Source organism: Electrophorus electricus, chromosome 1, assembly GCF_013358815.1.
Source record: "Electrophorus electricus isolate fEleEle1 chromosome 1, fEleEle1.pri, whole genome shotgun sequence".
Lineage (NCBI taxonomy): Eukaryota > Metazoa > Chordata > Actinopteri > Gymnotiformes > Gymnotidae > Electrophorus > Electrophorus electricus.
The window spans coordinates 27420210-27436473 of NC_049535.1; the positions used below are offsets into that span (position 1 = coordinate 27420210).

General features: G+C 42.6%; 1 protein-coding gene across 4 annotated transcripts; it reads right to left on the reverse strand.

Annotated features, from left to right (window-relative positions):
* Positions 1-400: 400 nt before the first annotated feature.
* tlk2 (tousled-like kinase 2) lies at positions 401-13165 on the reverse strand. 4 transcript variants are annotated; one of them, XM_027003375.2, is made up of 21 exons: positions 12569-13165; positions 11406-11488; positions 9932-10003; positions 9323-9389; positions 9040-9083; positions 7413-7511; positions 7057-7164; positions 6847-6939; positions 6290-6400; positions 6073-6209; positions 4975-5127; positions 4687-4753; positions 4496-4593; positions 4192-4273; positions 3816-3907; positions 3444-3533; positions 3168-3337; positions 2775-2910; positions 2469-2580; positions 1714-1821; positions 401-917 (listed from the first exon to the last, which is right to left on the reverse strand). In XM_027003375.2, exons 2-21 carry the CDS (start codon positions 11484-11486, stop codon positions 744-746), a joined length of 2094 nt encoding a protein of 697 aa, XP_026859176.1. In that variant the 5' UTR covers positions 11487-11488; positions 12569-13165; the 3' UTR covers positions 401-743. The 4 variants fall into 4 exon arrangements, with proteins under 4 accessions (XP_026859176.1, XP_026859175.1, XP_026859178.1 ...); XM_027003374.2 differs by having other exon boundaries at positions 9299-9389; XM_027003377.2 differs by lacking the exon at positions 7413-7511.
* Positions 13166-16264: the final 3099 nt, after the last annotated feature.

Consider the following 16264-nt stretch of genomic DNA (forward strand, 5'->3'; position numbering starts at 1 on the left):
TATTCACTGGTGTGATGGTGATTCAGCAATGATTTCTGCTTTAATATGGCTGGTTGAAGCTGGACTATCGGTGATAAGCTTATCAGAAATATTCCTAATGGTCACAAGTACTTTTAAAAGCTTATGAGGGGGAAAGGAGTGGGACTGGAGGAGTAGAGCATGTCCTTTAGATTCAGTACCTTTCACACTGTTCTTATACATAAAACACACAAAAAAAGGGGGGGGGGGGATGTCTGTCTCCCATAGGAATATGCCTTCAAAAAAAAAAAAAAGAAAAAAAAAAAGATACAAATGTGTGTGTGTGTGTGTGTGTGTGTGTGTTGTGGGGGGCAGGGCATGGACCAGTCCATTTCATCTCTCCAAACTGCAGTTGTGTCCTCTTCTCTATTGTGTCCATTACTTTTTTTTTTTTTTTTAAAACATGAAACAACCTCATGAATTTTTTCCCGTCCCTCTCACTGACTGTCTCACTCATACAAAGTATGCTTCTTAAACTCCGCACACCACGTTGAAAGCCTTGAAATACCGAGGAGAGAAGAAGGGCAGAGGGGGAGACTGAACTCCAGCCCCGCCTCCCTCCCTCCACCCCTCTTGGCCCTTCCTCCTGCTTGCTTTTCCTTGCCACCTCTCTCTCGGTAGGCAGAGGCAGGTCCTCTGCCTACGGTACTGCAGAGCTGGGTGGGGCATATACAGAGCCCCACTCTCTCTGCTCCAATCAGACAGGCATAGGTGGGTGGGGGCTCTCAGTTTGAGGCGCTGCTATTGGAGGAACTGGAAGTGGAGGCGACCGCTGTGCTGGAGTTGCCCGTGGTGGCCACTGATTTGCGAATGTGTGGGAGTAGGAAGGGATCACTGGCCAGCTGATGGACATCAATGCGGTCCTCCTTACGGTAGACCAGACAGCGGCGGATGAAAGCCTGGAAAGATGGAACCGCATAGAGATACATAAAATTAGTAGTCATACAAGTGTAGACCTTTTCTGCTCTACCTGAAAACACTAGTCTAAGCCTGCACCGTATCTCGCACCCTTCATGCTTCGAGTACACCGTGTCTTGAACCACTGCTCCTCAAGGGAGGGGAACACCTCAAACCTTTCTGTACTAGCTTGCCCACCTGTCCGTACACTCTTGAAACGTACACTGAAGAACCACCACCTCCTCTTCAAAAAGCACTTAAAATCTGGATTATCACGACTCCTGCGGTTAATGATTCACAATACAATAAATGGGGACTACTCCAAAATTCTCTCTGTATATTGGCAGCTGTTCCATTCCAGCGTGTGATCCAACACAGACATGCCTCATGCTACTTAATGAGGTACTAATTAGGTGATCACCTGAACAAAGCAGAAAGTATGCCATGGTGCATGAAAGCTGTGACTAGAAATCAGTTATTCCACCAAATATTGATGTCCGAACTCTTTCCAAGTTAGAACTTTAGGACTGGTGTTTAGTATTGTTTAAAATTAACATGAACTTCTTTTATTTGCAATATTTGAAGTCTGAAAACTTTTTTTCTTATTTTGAGGAGTGGTTGTTCTCTGCAAACAAAAAAGTTGTAAATGACTATTTTTATTTGGAATCTGAGAAAAATGTCAGCTTTTTTCTCAAATACCAATAAACAGTAAAATCAAAGAAACAGATTATTTGCTGTGGTCTCTTTTTTTCCAGAGCTGAGTGAATGAGTGAGAGAGAAGGAGATATATACACACACCTTAGCCTCAGGTGAAACTCCAGGTTTGGGAGGGAACTGCACCTCTGTGGCTTTGAGGATAGTGTTCTCCTGCAGGATGTCCTGTTGGGACTGGTTATGACCAAACGGCTAGAGAGGAACAGGCAAAAGACGACAATTCAAGATCCATCAGCATGGTTCTTTGACAAGGCAGAACAGTACAGGGAGGAAAGGTCATAACATTTAAAAGTTTTGTGATAAGGCTACTTCTGCAGTACAGATAAGATGGGCCAAAATCAAATATTTTTCTGAATGAGACACACAGTTCTGTCACTTGGATGGCGATAAGAAAAGCAAACACACAATGAAATTTAACACTTTCAAATGTGGTACTGAAATTGGGCACATGCAGGTCAGTTCAGGGGTACAATGTCTTCAGACTAATGTCAAATATAGGCCAGATTTAAAGGATATAGTGACGAGCCACAGAAAGAACATGTGGGATTTGGACCACTTTTATCTGCAGTGTGAACGTAGGCTTAGAATAGGGTGATAGCTGTAGGGTGTGTATATAGCTACTCTATGATCTGCAATATATTGCAGTATGTAAAAACACCCTGGTGAAGCCCACATGAGACATGGATGCCTGGACAGTATTATTTTGACCAAAAAGTATTAGTTTTTTCCTTGTTGGAATGCATTTGCATTTTAGCCTTTAATAAAATGGCTGATTTAGTGGTTACAGGCAGCAAATGAGGGCTAGAGAAAAGGTGGGGCATTATCAATGTGGCCATTACCTTCTTCCCATAGAGGCACTGGTAGAAGATCACACCTACTGACCATACATCTACTTTGTTGGAGATCTTAGGTGGCTCCTTCCCTACCACAAAGCATTCTGGGGGTAGGTACCTACAAGAGGGAAAGGGTGAACGTCAAAGGTGGCAACTACTTTGATCTGAAGCTCATTAGGTATCTGTGGAAGATAACCATTTAGGCATTAGACAAATGTTTTGACCATAACCAAGATTATTATTATTTTTTTTTTTAGAACAAAGATACCCAATTATAGTTTGCATCACAAAGTGTTTTCAGAATGCACAGACCAATAGGTTCCAGCTCCTTGTGAGGTGAGCTCCATGCCATCTACGCCATAGTTATCATCGTCCATGATCTTGGACAAGCCAAAGTCTGTGATCTTTATCTCCCCACAGGCTGTACCGTTCACCAGCAAGATGTTACCTTGATAAGCACAGCAATCAGAGATCAAAGGTCAGCCAGTTTACTGATGGTTCAAGACAAGTCAGCTAACTCAACAGGCTTATGGTGTGACCTCCATTTTAGGAGTCTGTTGTCCTAGTGTTTTCCATAAGCAATTAAGAGCACTCTGCTGCCACCTGCAGGTGGTAATGTCTAATGACATCTATATATTGGACTGTTTTACAAGTGCTGTGGAAGCCCCATGGGCTCTGGTTGTATGGAGCATCTCTCTGCTGTACCTGGTTTAAGGTCGTAGTGGATGATTGGAGGACGGATCTCGTTCAGGTATTTAAGGGCATTGACAACCTGCATTATGATTGAACGGCCCTCTTTCTCAGACATCAGCTTATGCTGCTTCAGGTAGAAGTCCAGATCATTGCCCTCACAGTACTCCAGCACTGTGCAGAACCTACACATGCATGCACACAAATTCATTGCATGCATTCAAAAATCAGCTCTACCGTTGAGATTTGCTATACTTGACTGTATCTAAACAAGCAGGAAAGGTATCTCACGAATCAGTGTCCAGGGAGAAATAGTCATAGAGTTTGACAATTCTGGGGTGGTCCAGTTCCTTATGTATCCTATATTCTCGGCAGGCATGCCTGAAACCGTCAGAAAACCACAGTGCTTACACATACCCTTGCACAGCTTCAGTCACATTCCCTATGATCTTGTACGGACTGTGACTACATGACTGCAGGGATCATATATGCAACAAGGCAAACATGATGAAAAGCTACATTTTATTCCTAAACTGCATTTTAAAGAAGCAGCACAGCACTTTGCTCTAAAGGAAGCCCCCAGGCTGGAGCTGCTGGAAGGAAAGGGCACGAACATGGAGGCAGGGCGTGAGTGGGGGGTGGGACAGGGATGCAATGGCCTACTTGTGGTAATTCTCCTTCTTCTCGTCGCGCCAGTTTTTATTGAGTTGATGGATTTTTACAGCCACGTATCTCTGCTCTGTCAAGTCAAACGCCTGGAGGACGAACACAGAAATCAGGCCAGAGACAGACAGACAATGAAATACAATAATTTTGCAAGAGACAATCATTTCAGTACAAATCAACAAACATGATGGTGAAAACTTCAGAGTACACTTACACTCACACACACACACACACACACACACACACACACGAGGAGAAAAGGAAAAAAAACAACAAAAAACAACATGACTTGAGAATCAACAAGGAGTATAAAAACAAGACAGTCCATGTCCATCTGTGCAGCATGTCCAGGTGCAGTGGCAAGCTCCCCTACTTTGTAGACTTCACTGAAGCCTCCTCTGCCCAGCAGGTGTAGTAGTAGGTATCGGTCATTCAGGGTGGGGTGATCCTTAAACCTGCCACACACCAACAAACATGTCAACTTCACCTCAGGTACTTTAAAGTCCAGCAAAACCCAGCAGGGGCAGCTCTGGCATTCAGAGACTGGTAAGTGCAAAAGCCCCAACAGCAGCGTCACAGCAAACATCACAGCAGCTATGTACAGCAAACATCAGTGTGAGAGCACTATAGCAAACGTCCTGACAGCAGCAGTTGAGTGGCAGAAATAAGGGTCGTACTGGGAGTTATCTTCGTTATGTATTCTCTTGAGTTCTCGGATGTGAAGATTACGCACTCGTTCCAACCGTTCCAACTCGACCTGAATCTCAGCTTCTTCCTATAAGCACACAAAAATGCAATAAAACATCAACAGAATTAAAACAAACAAAAACCTCAGAACAAGCAACACATCTGCATTTCGTTACACTACCTTCTTTAGATGTCCAAGTCTCAATTTGAAAATCTCTTCTTGCTCATGATATTCAGCTAGTGATAACCTATCACAGAAAAGGCATCAATGCAAAACATTTTCAGTGAGCTAAAAAAATACCAGCATGTAGATCCTCATACTCCTGCCCACTCAGTCCCCTCCCTCCAGCTCCCTCCCCTTCCCTAACCTCTCACTCCCCTCCATCCAGCTTCTCCCGTTCTCCTCCCTCCTTCCCACTCCCCTCTCCTTCCCTGCCTGTCTCACTCCCCTCCACCTCTTGATGCTCACATCTCGTTCTCGGCACCATTACTCTTGTTCTTGCGTTTGTTGGGCTCCAGGCTGGGTGGTGGAGTCTGGGAGGCACTGGGCGGTTTCTTCTTAGCCAAAAGTTTCCTCTGTCTCTCAATGTCCTCTCTCTGAGAGTTCACTCTCTCCTGTTGCCTGGTCACACAAATGCAGCACAGAGGACAAAACAGATGAGCACAAATTTACTCACTCATTTTCCAGTTTTGCAATCAGTCCATCCAAACATATTTGTGAACACTTCCATTCAGGGCATCATAATACAGTGCCATTGATCAGCAAGAGAGTGTTTGGGTATGCACCATGGCGAACCAGCTTTCCACAAGGCAACTGTGTGCATGACATGAAAACTACACACGATACAACTTATGCTTGCAGTTGTAAAAGCCTTTTTTTTTTTTTTTTTTTTTAAAGCTGTGCATCTGTGTAAATATAAAATCTAAACATGACAGACACTTCAAAAGCATTTTAAAATTATGCATTATGTAAGAATGTTTTAAGAGGTTTAGCACTGGAATATTCCTTTAAGCAGCTTTTACTCCTGTGTTGCGTTTTACACTGCGTTTGGCGTTTCAGCCGTGCCGAGCTCAGTTACAGGTGCAGCGGCACAATAACCCAAAGGTCAAAGACCTTTTACCTCTATGTGCTGCTTCTCAAGTCCATCTCTGGTCAATCAGGACAGGAGCAGGACATGTGTGTCTGGTATGTTAAATAACCACAGAAGTTTGTATTTTTTTTTCTTTGTGTTACAACATGGACAGTACACCAGCTCTTGCCTGCGTGCAGCAGATCACCCCTGCTGGACTTCATGCTTTGTAATATCTTGTAATTACTTCAGTTATTCAGCGTTCTGAGTTCAGCAACTTGCCAACAGGTAGTTATGCAATGAGAACATTCCCACCTCTCTCCAGCAGGAAATGCCCATTTTTGCACTCACCTGGCACTGTAGCCATGGAATCTTTCATAAATGCAGGGTGAGCACACAACATAGCACAAACCCAGCTTGAATGTGCCTTAGCCAGGACATGAAGCGCACGTGTGCTGGCTCTTCCTAGTCAAAACCAAAAAAGGTGTGCATCTTACTTGATTAAGTTCTGAAATGCGTAGCCGTCGGTCCACTGTTCAGTGAAGGAGGCACCATGTCGTACTGTAGTGAAGTGGCCCAACCGCAGGCGGTCCTGCATACTCTTATCCCTACACGCCATCTTCTCCTGCTTCGACTACACAGACACACACTTTCAGCACAGGTCCTGCACTGCATTTCCCTTCCCCAGGAGAACAGAAGTTCGGGTTCATGCACCTTCTCGATGAGCAGCTTCTTGCTCATGGTTACACACTTGTTGAGGCGTTCCTTACAGCGCTCCAGCATTCGCTGCTGCTCATCGATCTGCCGACGCAAGTCGCAGTTCACCTGCAACACATACACACAGGGAGAGAGATATTGAATTCAAGAGCAACACAGTAGTAATGGTTCTGCAGCAGGAGAATAAGCCATTAGTCACATGCACATAACGCATGAATGTTAGCATATTAACAAAGGCCATCCAGGTCTGCTGAGGATTTGGACATATAAAGATGTGAGTTATTTACAGTGCATTGCACACCTTTTAAGAACTGTATGCTATTCAGTGTGGGGAGGCCAGACAGAACATTTGAACAGGCAGCACTGTTAATAGGAAGAGACGTCTAGATTTACAATAGCGACATGATTTGTATGTTCAAAATCTTAAGCATTGATTTCATGATCCATGTTTAAAGCAACAAGCAGTAAAGCGTAAACACTGGGAATTGGTTCCAAACACAGCAATTCTAATCATTCAGCATCAGATGTCATATGGGAAAGGCTGGCAGCCGCACCCTTAGGAGGTCATCTATGCGGCCCTCTTTCTTCTCCAGGTCAGAACTTTTACTGCTCTCCAACGCAGCCAGCTTCTCCAGAGTCAGCTCCGACTGGTCGAGAGAGAGAGAGAGAGAGAGAGAGAGAGAACGAACGTTTGGAAGCAGATTTTCTAAATGCGTTACACTGTCATCTGACACTTGTATTTTGAGAGTGAGTGTGCATGCTACCTGTGTTGCTCGGTGCTGTGTGTGTGTGATGGCTGGTTTGAGGGAACATGAGGAGTGGGAGTGGTCTGTGTTTGCTGAACCAATAGAGGAGGGGCTTCCCTGCTGCACCTGTTAAATCACACACACCTTCATTCATTATATTTCATGTCACACTGAATATTAACATACAATGACACTCCAAACTGAAGTTCATTCTGACAAGTCATTAGGAGGTTAAATCTAATGCGAGAACCAATATGATGATGGCCTAAAACGTGAACAAGGCAGCCAGCCAGGGCACCACAGAGACAGGTGATAAGTGGCTGAGAGTGAGAGAAAGAATTGAGAATGGAAGAAGAGGAGAACCGGCAACTCACTGCAGCAGGAGGGTTGGAGAGCGAGTGCTGGGGAGAAGAACGCACCACAGGTGGAATACCACGCGCCGGACTAGTGCCTGCACCACTACCTCCCGCAAACTGGGGGGAGGGGGAGAACAAAGCAGACAGAGATACACACAGTGGAGAGGATTAGCATAAAGGGGGAATGATTAGTGTAAAATTTGAACAGAAAACATTCAGCACCACGCTATGGCAGACCTGCTACACAGCGCCTCCGTCCTGGACAGAGAGGACCGAGTACTGCACCCCCAAGTGAGTAGTGCGCTAGAGATTGGCTAGGCCATGGCTACCAGGTCCCCATGTAGTCCCTGGCCCTACCTCTCCTCTAACGATCAAAGCACATTTGCAAGGCACCTTTACTCTATGGACATTACCCTTGTCTTCTATGACCAATTTGTGTCATGAGGTTTTCACTTTAATACAGCAGTGACACCTCAAAAAACAAACAAACAAACAAACAAAACAGCTGATGTCAGTCCCAGGAAAAATAAAAATCCTGACATTTGCTAATAATCTTAATGCTGCAGTGAGGAGACATTTCACCGCAAGGTAGAGGTGTTCTTATTTTTCCAGCCTGTTTCCCTATGCAGTGTGCACAGACAGGCCAGGCTGCCATCTTCACTGCTGCTGGTGTTGTGTTTCAGTGGGAAAGCACACTCAGATTACAGGTGGGCTATGTGTCCTTCACCCAGCATGTGGTACGCCAAGTTCCAGTCTGATGATTACAGCATTGAAACAAATGCTTCAGGAAACCAAGCTATTGGTTGCAGTGACCCAGACCCATGTTCTGTCAGCACATCTTTCATAACCTCCCGTTCAATCTGTCCTGCTCCACTCTGTGCTGTGAATTCAGTCGCCACATGACCAAGTATACATTATTGCATTATTACAACTTAAGCTTTCTGATGCAGAGAACTAGGATATGAAGGGGGGAAAATGGATGGGGCAAACCACACAAGCAAAAATGTTTCACTGTCTGAACAGCCAAATAGCCAGTGAGCAAGCTCAGCTGAAGCCTCCAGACAAACAAAGGCTTTGGTAGAAATCACTTGTTTCAAGTTGTAGTCATTCCTGGCAATCCAGTCAATGGGCTTATTCATCTGTTTGATCACATATTATTGGTACACATGACTATTTGCAAAGCTAATTTCAACATGGCAGAATGCTGACTGTGCTCTGTTCTGGTCAGGGGAAGGAGGCCTTAAAACAGCATCATGGGACATAGTCAGAGCACCCAACTCACAAAAAATGCTCTCTTTGGGCCTGAACTTGGCTATAATTAGCCGGGGAATAAAATGTACTTGACTATTGAAATGCTTCACTACATCCAGGATGCAAGGACTCTGCATGCTTTAGCTTTTTAGAAGACTATATGATTGACTAAACAAAAAAGGGTGGAGACAGTACAAAGTACAGAACTGATTCAAATGGCCCTGCTTCATACAGACAAAAGAACAAAAAACTGCAGCAAAACTTGCACTGAGCACTTAATCACTTTCATGCCAAAACTTCTTTCAAGGAGCCCTTCACATTTCAAATAAAGTTAAACCTCTGAAGACATGCTGAAGTTACACAACATGACAGTTGCATCCTCGGCAGGACCCACCTCAAAATAATCACTGATTTTGTGTCCTCTGCCTCCTCCTTTGGCTGGTAGAGGAAAAACAAGAGATAAAACCCGTCAGAATGTGCGATGAACTACACCACCAGCAGCCAATCCAGCCTTGAAATACTGATGTCATGTGACACTAGCCTAAAAAAAATAACATTAACCAATGTCTCGTCACACAATATAAATGCATGTTGGATAAAATACAGATCCACTGAAAGGTGACAAAGGAGTCTGGTAAGGAGAACAAGTCTACCACTGCCAGGATGATTCTGTTTACTTTGGCTGTCAAAGGGATCTCCTTTCCTTTTGCGCGTCCTCTGGTCATTAGACTTCTTCTCAGGTGTCTAAGCCGGAGAAAGAAAGCATGTTTGACAGAACGAGCAAACAAGACAGAGTGTGAGATATTATGAGACAGTGTGAGATATCGTGAGACTGTGCGGGATATCTGCCAAGAGAGCAAATGAGAGAGCGAGCGACTAGACACCAGACTAAACAAAACCGTGAAGCACTAATGTGACCCCATTGCACCACACCCCCTCCATCAGCTCTACCCTGAAAATGTCAAACAGTGCACCTAAAAAAGGCCCTGGGTAACATCAGGATTGCCTTCATCTTCAACAACTCCATGCTTGGAACATTTGGCTATGAAGTTCAGCATTAAAGGAACGTACAAATGTGTAAACACATGCTGCATTGCAGTGTCAGTGAACTGCATTAAAAGAATGCATTCATACATGTATGCTGGCACAGGTATCATTCTGGGCAATATGCCAATGCTAAAAAGGTGAATTTAGGTACTGAATCAATCATCATCATCATCAGAGTATGTTCTGTGCATGAAACACAGATTGAGTGTGTGTGCGCACATACACGTTTTAAAACTAACCTCAAGCTCTTTATCACTCAGAGAGCCCACACTACACAGGCTCTGATTGGATGATTCGTTGTGGCCAGAACCCTAGAGAAAGGAGGAAATAAACACATATATATAATTAAGCAAAGAATCAGTTTGAAACACAATGGCACAAGAGCAGCTAAGAGGCTGCCGTTTACCACAGCCTCTCTCCATGTCAGCTTCCTCAAGACAAACGCACCTCCAACGTTAGCCCAAGACACTTTTTTTCATGAAGGTTGAGGAAATAAGGCTCTAGTGAGGCCCACAGGAACGCCAGATTAAAACGCACATCCCCCGTCCCTCTCTCGGAAACTCTCTGCATTCAGTGGCTGTGGCCATGCTGGGCACGCCATGCTTGGCGAGGCCAGCGGGAGCGAAACACCGGCTCCAACCCTCCCACTGGAGCCTGCACAGCACAGAGGCTCCTGCCAGACGAGCGCATGCTGGTTGGGACTTGGCTTCCTACTGTGCCTGGTGCATCAAGACAAGTGCTGCCACATCTTAATGAACTTCAGACACTCCAGCACAACATTTTCATGATGCTCCATGGTCTTAAGCCAATTATCGTACCATCCTGCTTAGCAAGATTTCTTCATTTTGTCCTTACTATACACCAGAGTTCCATGGACGACAAGAAAACTGAAGTTGTTAAATTGGCATTGCCTTTTTAAAAAGTTTTGTTGGCTAAAAGGTTACCTAAACTCCAACGACTAGCTAAAGGTTACCGAAAGCTAATGACAACACACAAGCAAAAGGTTTGGCAGCTGTTAATAGATAAATGTCCTTCAGACTGGGGATGTGCATTTTGACCTTCAATGCTGGAGTATTAGATGACAGTCAAATGAGTCTTAGCTTAGGCACCACACTGACACTGTGTATATGTCCACACTATATGTCTGTACACATTTTGGGGCGGGATATACAGGGGAAAAAAGGGGGCACGCCATGTGCGCCCTTCTTTCATTGTCCAATGAAAGCTGGATATCAGTTTGATTGCTATCCAACATGCAACCAACAAAGAAAAATACATCAGGCCGAGTAACTCAAAAGTGCCCTAAACGCAAATTCACTTAGCAGAGATAGCCCTCAAGAATCAGCCAAGATGTGCACACAGCATACGTTCCTGTGATTCACTGCAGGCCTGTTATATGCAACAAGACAACTACTGGCTATAATACTATGTACATACCTCTAAATGGAATGCAATATCTTTCCAAAACTCTGCAATTTATTGCAGAGAGGTCTCAATAGTGTTTCAGTTAACAGGCAACATGACTGTGCAGGTTCACTTTGTCTTGCTTCGTCTTTTATTAACAGCAAAAAGGCAGGGACACAGACATGGAGCTGAATATAAAATGGTTGCATTAGTACAAGGTGGGACAAGGGGGGACTGAAGAGAAAGAGATGGAGGGATGAAAGAGCAGTGAGGGGTTTCAAATGTTGGGAGTGTGGCAGGCTGGCAGACCTTGGCGACGCCGACCCCAGTGAAGCGCGCCTCCAGCAGCTCTTGCCTCCGAGGATCCAAGCTGTGCAGTTCCTCCATCATGTCTGAGAAAGAGAGAGTTTTGCATCTGATTATGTAGCCATAGTGACGCTGACGGATTGATACCACAGTAATGTGTGTGCCATGTTGAGTCATGTGTCATTGAAGCACGTTTTCTTCGAGACGTTTCCTGGGCTTCATGAGACTTCCTCTCCTTTCTACAGGCCTGCAAAGGCTACCAGCATAGTAAATCAAATTACACGACTCCATATGACACAGCAAGAGCTAACAACTACATTAAAACCTGTATGATCTAGTTAGTTGTAGTTACTGAAACATGTCACAACATCGAATCTCATTACACAGCATCAAACGCTAACCTATCTGACATCGAAGAACAAAATACTAATATGTGAATTAGACTTAGCAAGCTAGCTACATAACTTCGTTAGGTCAGCAATAGGTTTGGGGAGGTGGCTAGAAGAAAAATGATGCCAGCTAAAAGACAGCTAGCTAGCTACACAGGTTACCTAGCAAGCTAACAAGCTAGGATATCTAGCGTTAACTAGCCAACCCAGCTGGTTACTAAGATATCGACCAAACGAAACATTGTCGATGAAGCAAAGTTACATTGCTTGCTAGCTAACTAGCGTTCATTTTAGGTTAACTGAAATATAACTACCTCACAAAAATACACCAACATGTCGCATTACAAAAGACATTATATGGATTTTAGTGCATCGATTACTTTGAGCAAAATCAAGATAAAGGCTATCTTGGCACTTGGCTAACTAGCCAGCCACCCTGAAAGCTGGCTAAATTAGCTAGCTAGCAGGATATCTTCATGTTGTGTTGTGCAAACACAAAATAAAATGTCGTGAAATTGTACTTAAAACATGAGCTAGGAATTGCTAACCTGTTAACCATTTGGCATTTGTTTGGCAACTAGCTAGGTTTGTATATTAGCTGAAGCCCACTTAATCTCACGCATGCTGATGAGGTTTGGGAGTAGCTATCTTCCAGACAACATTGTTTGCACTGCTCTTGTACCTAGTAATGTAGCTAACTAGCTAGCTAGCTAGAGTCTTCACAAGTTTTGACAACCAGCAAATAATTATCAAGCAGGACAAAGACACGCATTTTACCTGAACTGTTGATGGCGTTTTAACCTGTGATTTTTTTGGTTTAAATGTGAGACTGCTCTCCTCCTCTTGACTCCAATCTTGTCCTTCTCGACTAGCCCGACATTCCCAAGCAAGGCCTCATCCAAATCCCCGGTTGTTCCCAACGCTCAGTACCCAGTAGAGGTCTTGGAGACGCCAGCTCCGACTCCCAGTGTCAAGCGGAGGCTGGGATACCTCCGACTCGAGGCCCTGATATAGTCTATTTCTCTCGTTGACTTGCTAAGGTAGTCTATTAATTGACCTAGCTAGCTAGAGTCCTTTTTTTCCTACAAAGCAACGGCATGCTGCCCACATAGCAATTAAACACGAACAATGTTCAAATCGTATCGAACGTTTCTTCGTCTCAAGCCAATAAATCTCGACCTCTTCTTAGGTGTTTGTTTCCGTTGTCTTCTCTGGGTCAGCACCGAACCGGGTTCGACGACTGGAATGATGAAATTGCACGTAAAAATCGGTTCCGTGCGCACATCTCTCGAGAACAAACCAACAGTGCTGTTGTGAAGTGCTCTATTCTCGCGGTTCAGTAAAATCCGGATCGATTCGGTTCGGTTCTCATCTTTTGCAATGTAAACAATAATCGGTAAATCTCATATTTTCTCGTGAGATTGTGTATGATTTTCAAACGTTCGATCACGCCCATTTCTAAATTCCAAACTTCCATTAATATTCCATTCATCTATGTAAGAAACGTGTAAATATTTATTAGGGTTTAAGTAGTATAGAATAAGGCTTGAGTTGAACTTATAGGAAGACTGTAATTTTATTGACCATGCTGTCTGTTTTTTGATAAAGTTCAATGAATTCTCAAATTGGTGCACTATTAGTGGTCTAAAGAAGCTTAGCAAAGAAACACTGTGTAAAAACTGAATCTATAATTAAAAATTCACTGAGTTGGTCATGTTTAAATTGTAAATTTAGACAACAGTAGTTTTGTAGGCCTATGGCTATTACAGAAACAAAAACTTTATGTGAGTGGCTAATAATCTTTTCCTGTCTGTTTCACTGATCTTACTGTCAGTTTCTAATAAGCATGTGCCAAATCAAAATATGATTTACATAAACATTTAAATTCTCTGTTGAATTATACTTATGCTTATCCAACTTTGCAATAATAGTTGTAAGGAAGAATTTAAAACAGATTTTTCATCCATGATATGTGATAGTTGTATGATTTGTAGTTATACCTTTAATTTTTCTTGTAAAAAAACAGAAAATTGGTCAGCATTTCCAATAACAATTCAAGATTTATTCCTTAGAAATAAGATGTAAATGAGTAATTTTAGAGGCACTTTCATTCAAAAATACTGAAAAAGTTACATCCTGTATAACACTACTCAAGTTCAGTAACTAACATGCATGTAGCACAATTGCACTACAAGGGTAAAGAAACAACTGCTATTTAATAGCATATTACCAATACCCAGCATTACTGGATCTGCTTTTACATTTTTCATACACAGTTTACTGGTAAAATGATTGATTATTAACAATCCAAAGAAATCTTTTTTTTTTTTTTTGGTCTGTGTTGTAATAATAGACTCCTTTCACTCCTTTAGGTTGACACACCATTCTACTTCTTGTATGAAACAGAAATATGTTTTATTCAGACTGACACAATACTCTGCATATTCTTGTTACTTTTTTTGTATCAATGTGTTTGCAATAATATCTAGAGTGTTACAAATGATTTTTTATATAATGCACACAGATAAATTATTTAGAATTTCTTGGATGCCTAAGACTAGCATGTGTACTTTATGTGCTCATGTCTCAAAATTAACTGTTATCTGCCATGCAAATATGATTGGGATTGTGTTCTTGTAATGAAGTGCTAAAACTGATATTTCTTTAGGTTGGTCCAGTCTGCATGACACATACAAGCCCTGGGTCCCTGTAGATCACTCCCCAGAACTCTGTGCTTGTGATCTTGCCCCAGGCAATGACCTAGCTCAGAGTGTCATTGCAAAACATGCTGCTCACTGATGCCACTGCGTGTGTGGGCATGGTGGAAGTCACAGCGGAGTTAAACTAAGAGTTAAACTAAGATAAAGTGAGGACACGGACACCTCATTTGGGTTAATTCCCTTTTCAATCTTTTTTAATCAGAAACATTGCTACAACTGAGGCCAAACACAGCAATGGACTATAGGTAGATCCACTGCAGATCAGCTGCCCCCAATGTACAGGCCGTCCTGCCCAGGAGCAGGGACAGCCTCCACCCCCTATCCCCCCACTGGAGATTAGAGGCTGCCAAAACCAGAGAGGGAACCAGACAGAGAACGCCAGCTATACTAAAAGTGTCATGTTTTTTTTCTATACACTAGATTCATAGAGTTATTTTGGATAGGTTTGAACTAAACATCTGAAAAGCCATTAGTTACCCTAACTTAAAACAATTGAGATAAAGAAAAAACAATTTCCATACTACAATCTAGCCTTGTCTAATCTACTCTTAAATTGGACCAAATATCATTTCACAATATACTGTACATTATTTATTCCATAATTATTTAATTTGCTATGAGTTATATTAAGTAATGGTAAAGTTGAGACATAATAGAGAATATTGAACAGAAAAATAAAGTAAATGGAACTCCCCCCCCCATACAATAACTGGATGAAAATATTCTTAATTCTCAGTTATTGCTCAGTTTAGAGGACCAAACCCTGTCTTGTCTGTTTTTAGAGCAACAATTTCTCAGATTCTATTTCTGTCTAATATAGACAATAATAACTTTTATTTGTCTAATATGGACAAGCAAATGTATTATATGGAAAAAAGAGAAGTAAAACTAACCTGTTTTATTACAGACTGTGTTCACAGTTTTCATTCAAACACTATTTGCTGCTATCTGCTTACTGTTCTGATAGTAAGACAAGAATGAAAAGCCAAATGAATGAAGACATGAGAGCACATGGAAATGTACTAAACCCAAATGAACTTACCTTTGGCTATGAAACTAGCTAAACATCACACAAAGATAAACATCCATGCTCAGTATCCTGATGACTGCAGACTATAAAAATTCATTTTTGGTCTTTGATTCAAAATATTCTGCGAAGCAAATGTCAGTGCCAGAATGCCCTTTCATTCTGGGCAAAGCAGAGCAATTAATTCTGACCCATGAATGATATTCAACTCCCTTTAGGTATGGGCTGCAGTGTGTAAAGGAGACCCATATCAGACATCACAGATTTGATAGCCATCGTGGAAATGATCATCTTAATCAGACCATTAGCTTTTCTGCACAGCTCAGTTACAGTCCTTATGCTGAATTCAGATTTTTGTTTGGTCCAGATCTGATACGAGTGGGAGGGTACCTGCACTTTCTTGTAGGTCTACGAGGCAATATACTATCACTGGCATATTTACAATCTTTTCCCCATAGGTAGTATATTTACACTTATATTCACTCTATGTAAACAAAATTGGAAGCTGCCCTTAACTTGAGTCAACTTGACAGTACATGCTAGAGCATTTAAATATAAATACCTGAAGAAGAAAAAACAGTGGAACAGCATTATGCCGCTGGACAAGTATGACCCAGTTTACGTGTCCATTCCAGTTTTGGTTCTAGCCTCAGTGAAGGCCAAGGTCTTTAAGAGGCTGTGAAACTTTCTCTATTAAGAGACTAAGGAGGAACAGGAAGTGGGTTT

What these genes read in the sequence shown, in the direction of transcription:
- tlk2 (XM_027003374.2), bottom strand. Translation starts at nt 11,486, where the DNA reads ATGATGGAGGAACTGCACAGCTTGGATCCTCGGAGGCAAGAGCTGCTG. An exon ending in AAGAAGGAGAATTACCACAA is followed by an intron (nt 3,534 to 3,815) that starts GTAGGCCATTGC and finishes TGACGGTTTCAG; the next exon opens with GCATGCCTGCCGAGAATATA. An exon ending in TTCTCCCTGGACACTGATTC is followed by an intron (nt 3,338 to 3,443) that starts GTGAGATACCTT and finishes ATGCATGTGTAG; the next exon opens with GTTCTGCACAGTGCTGGAGT.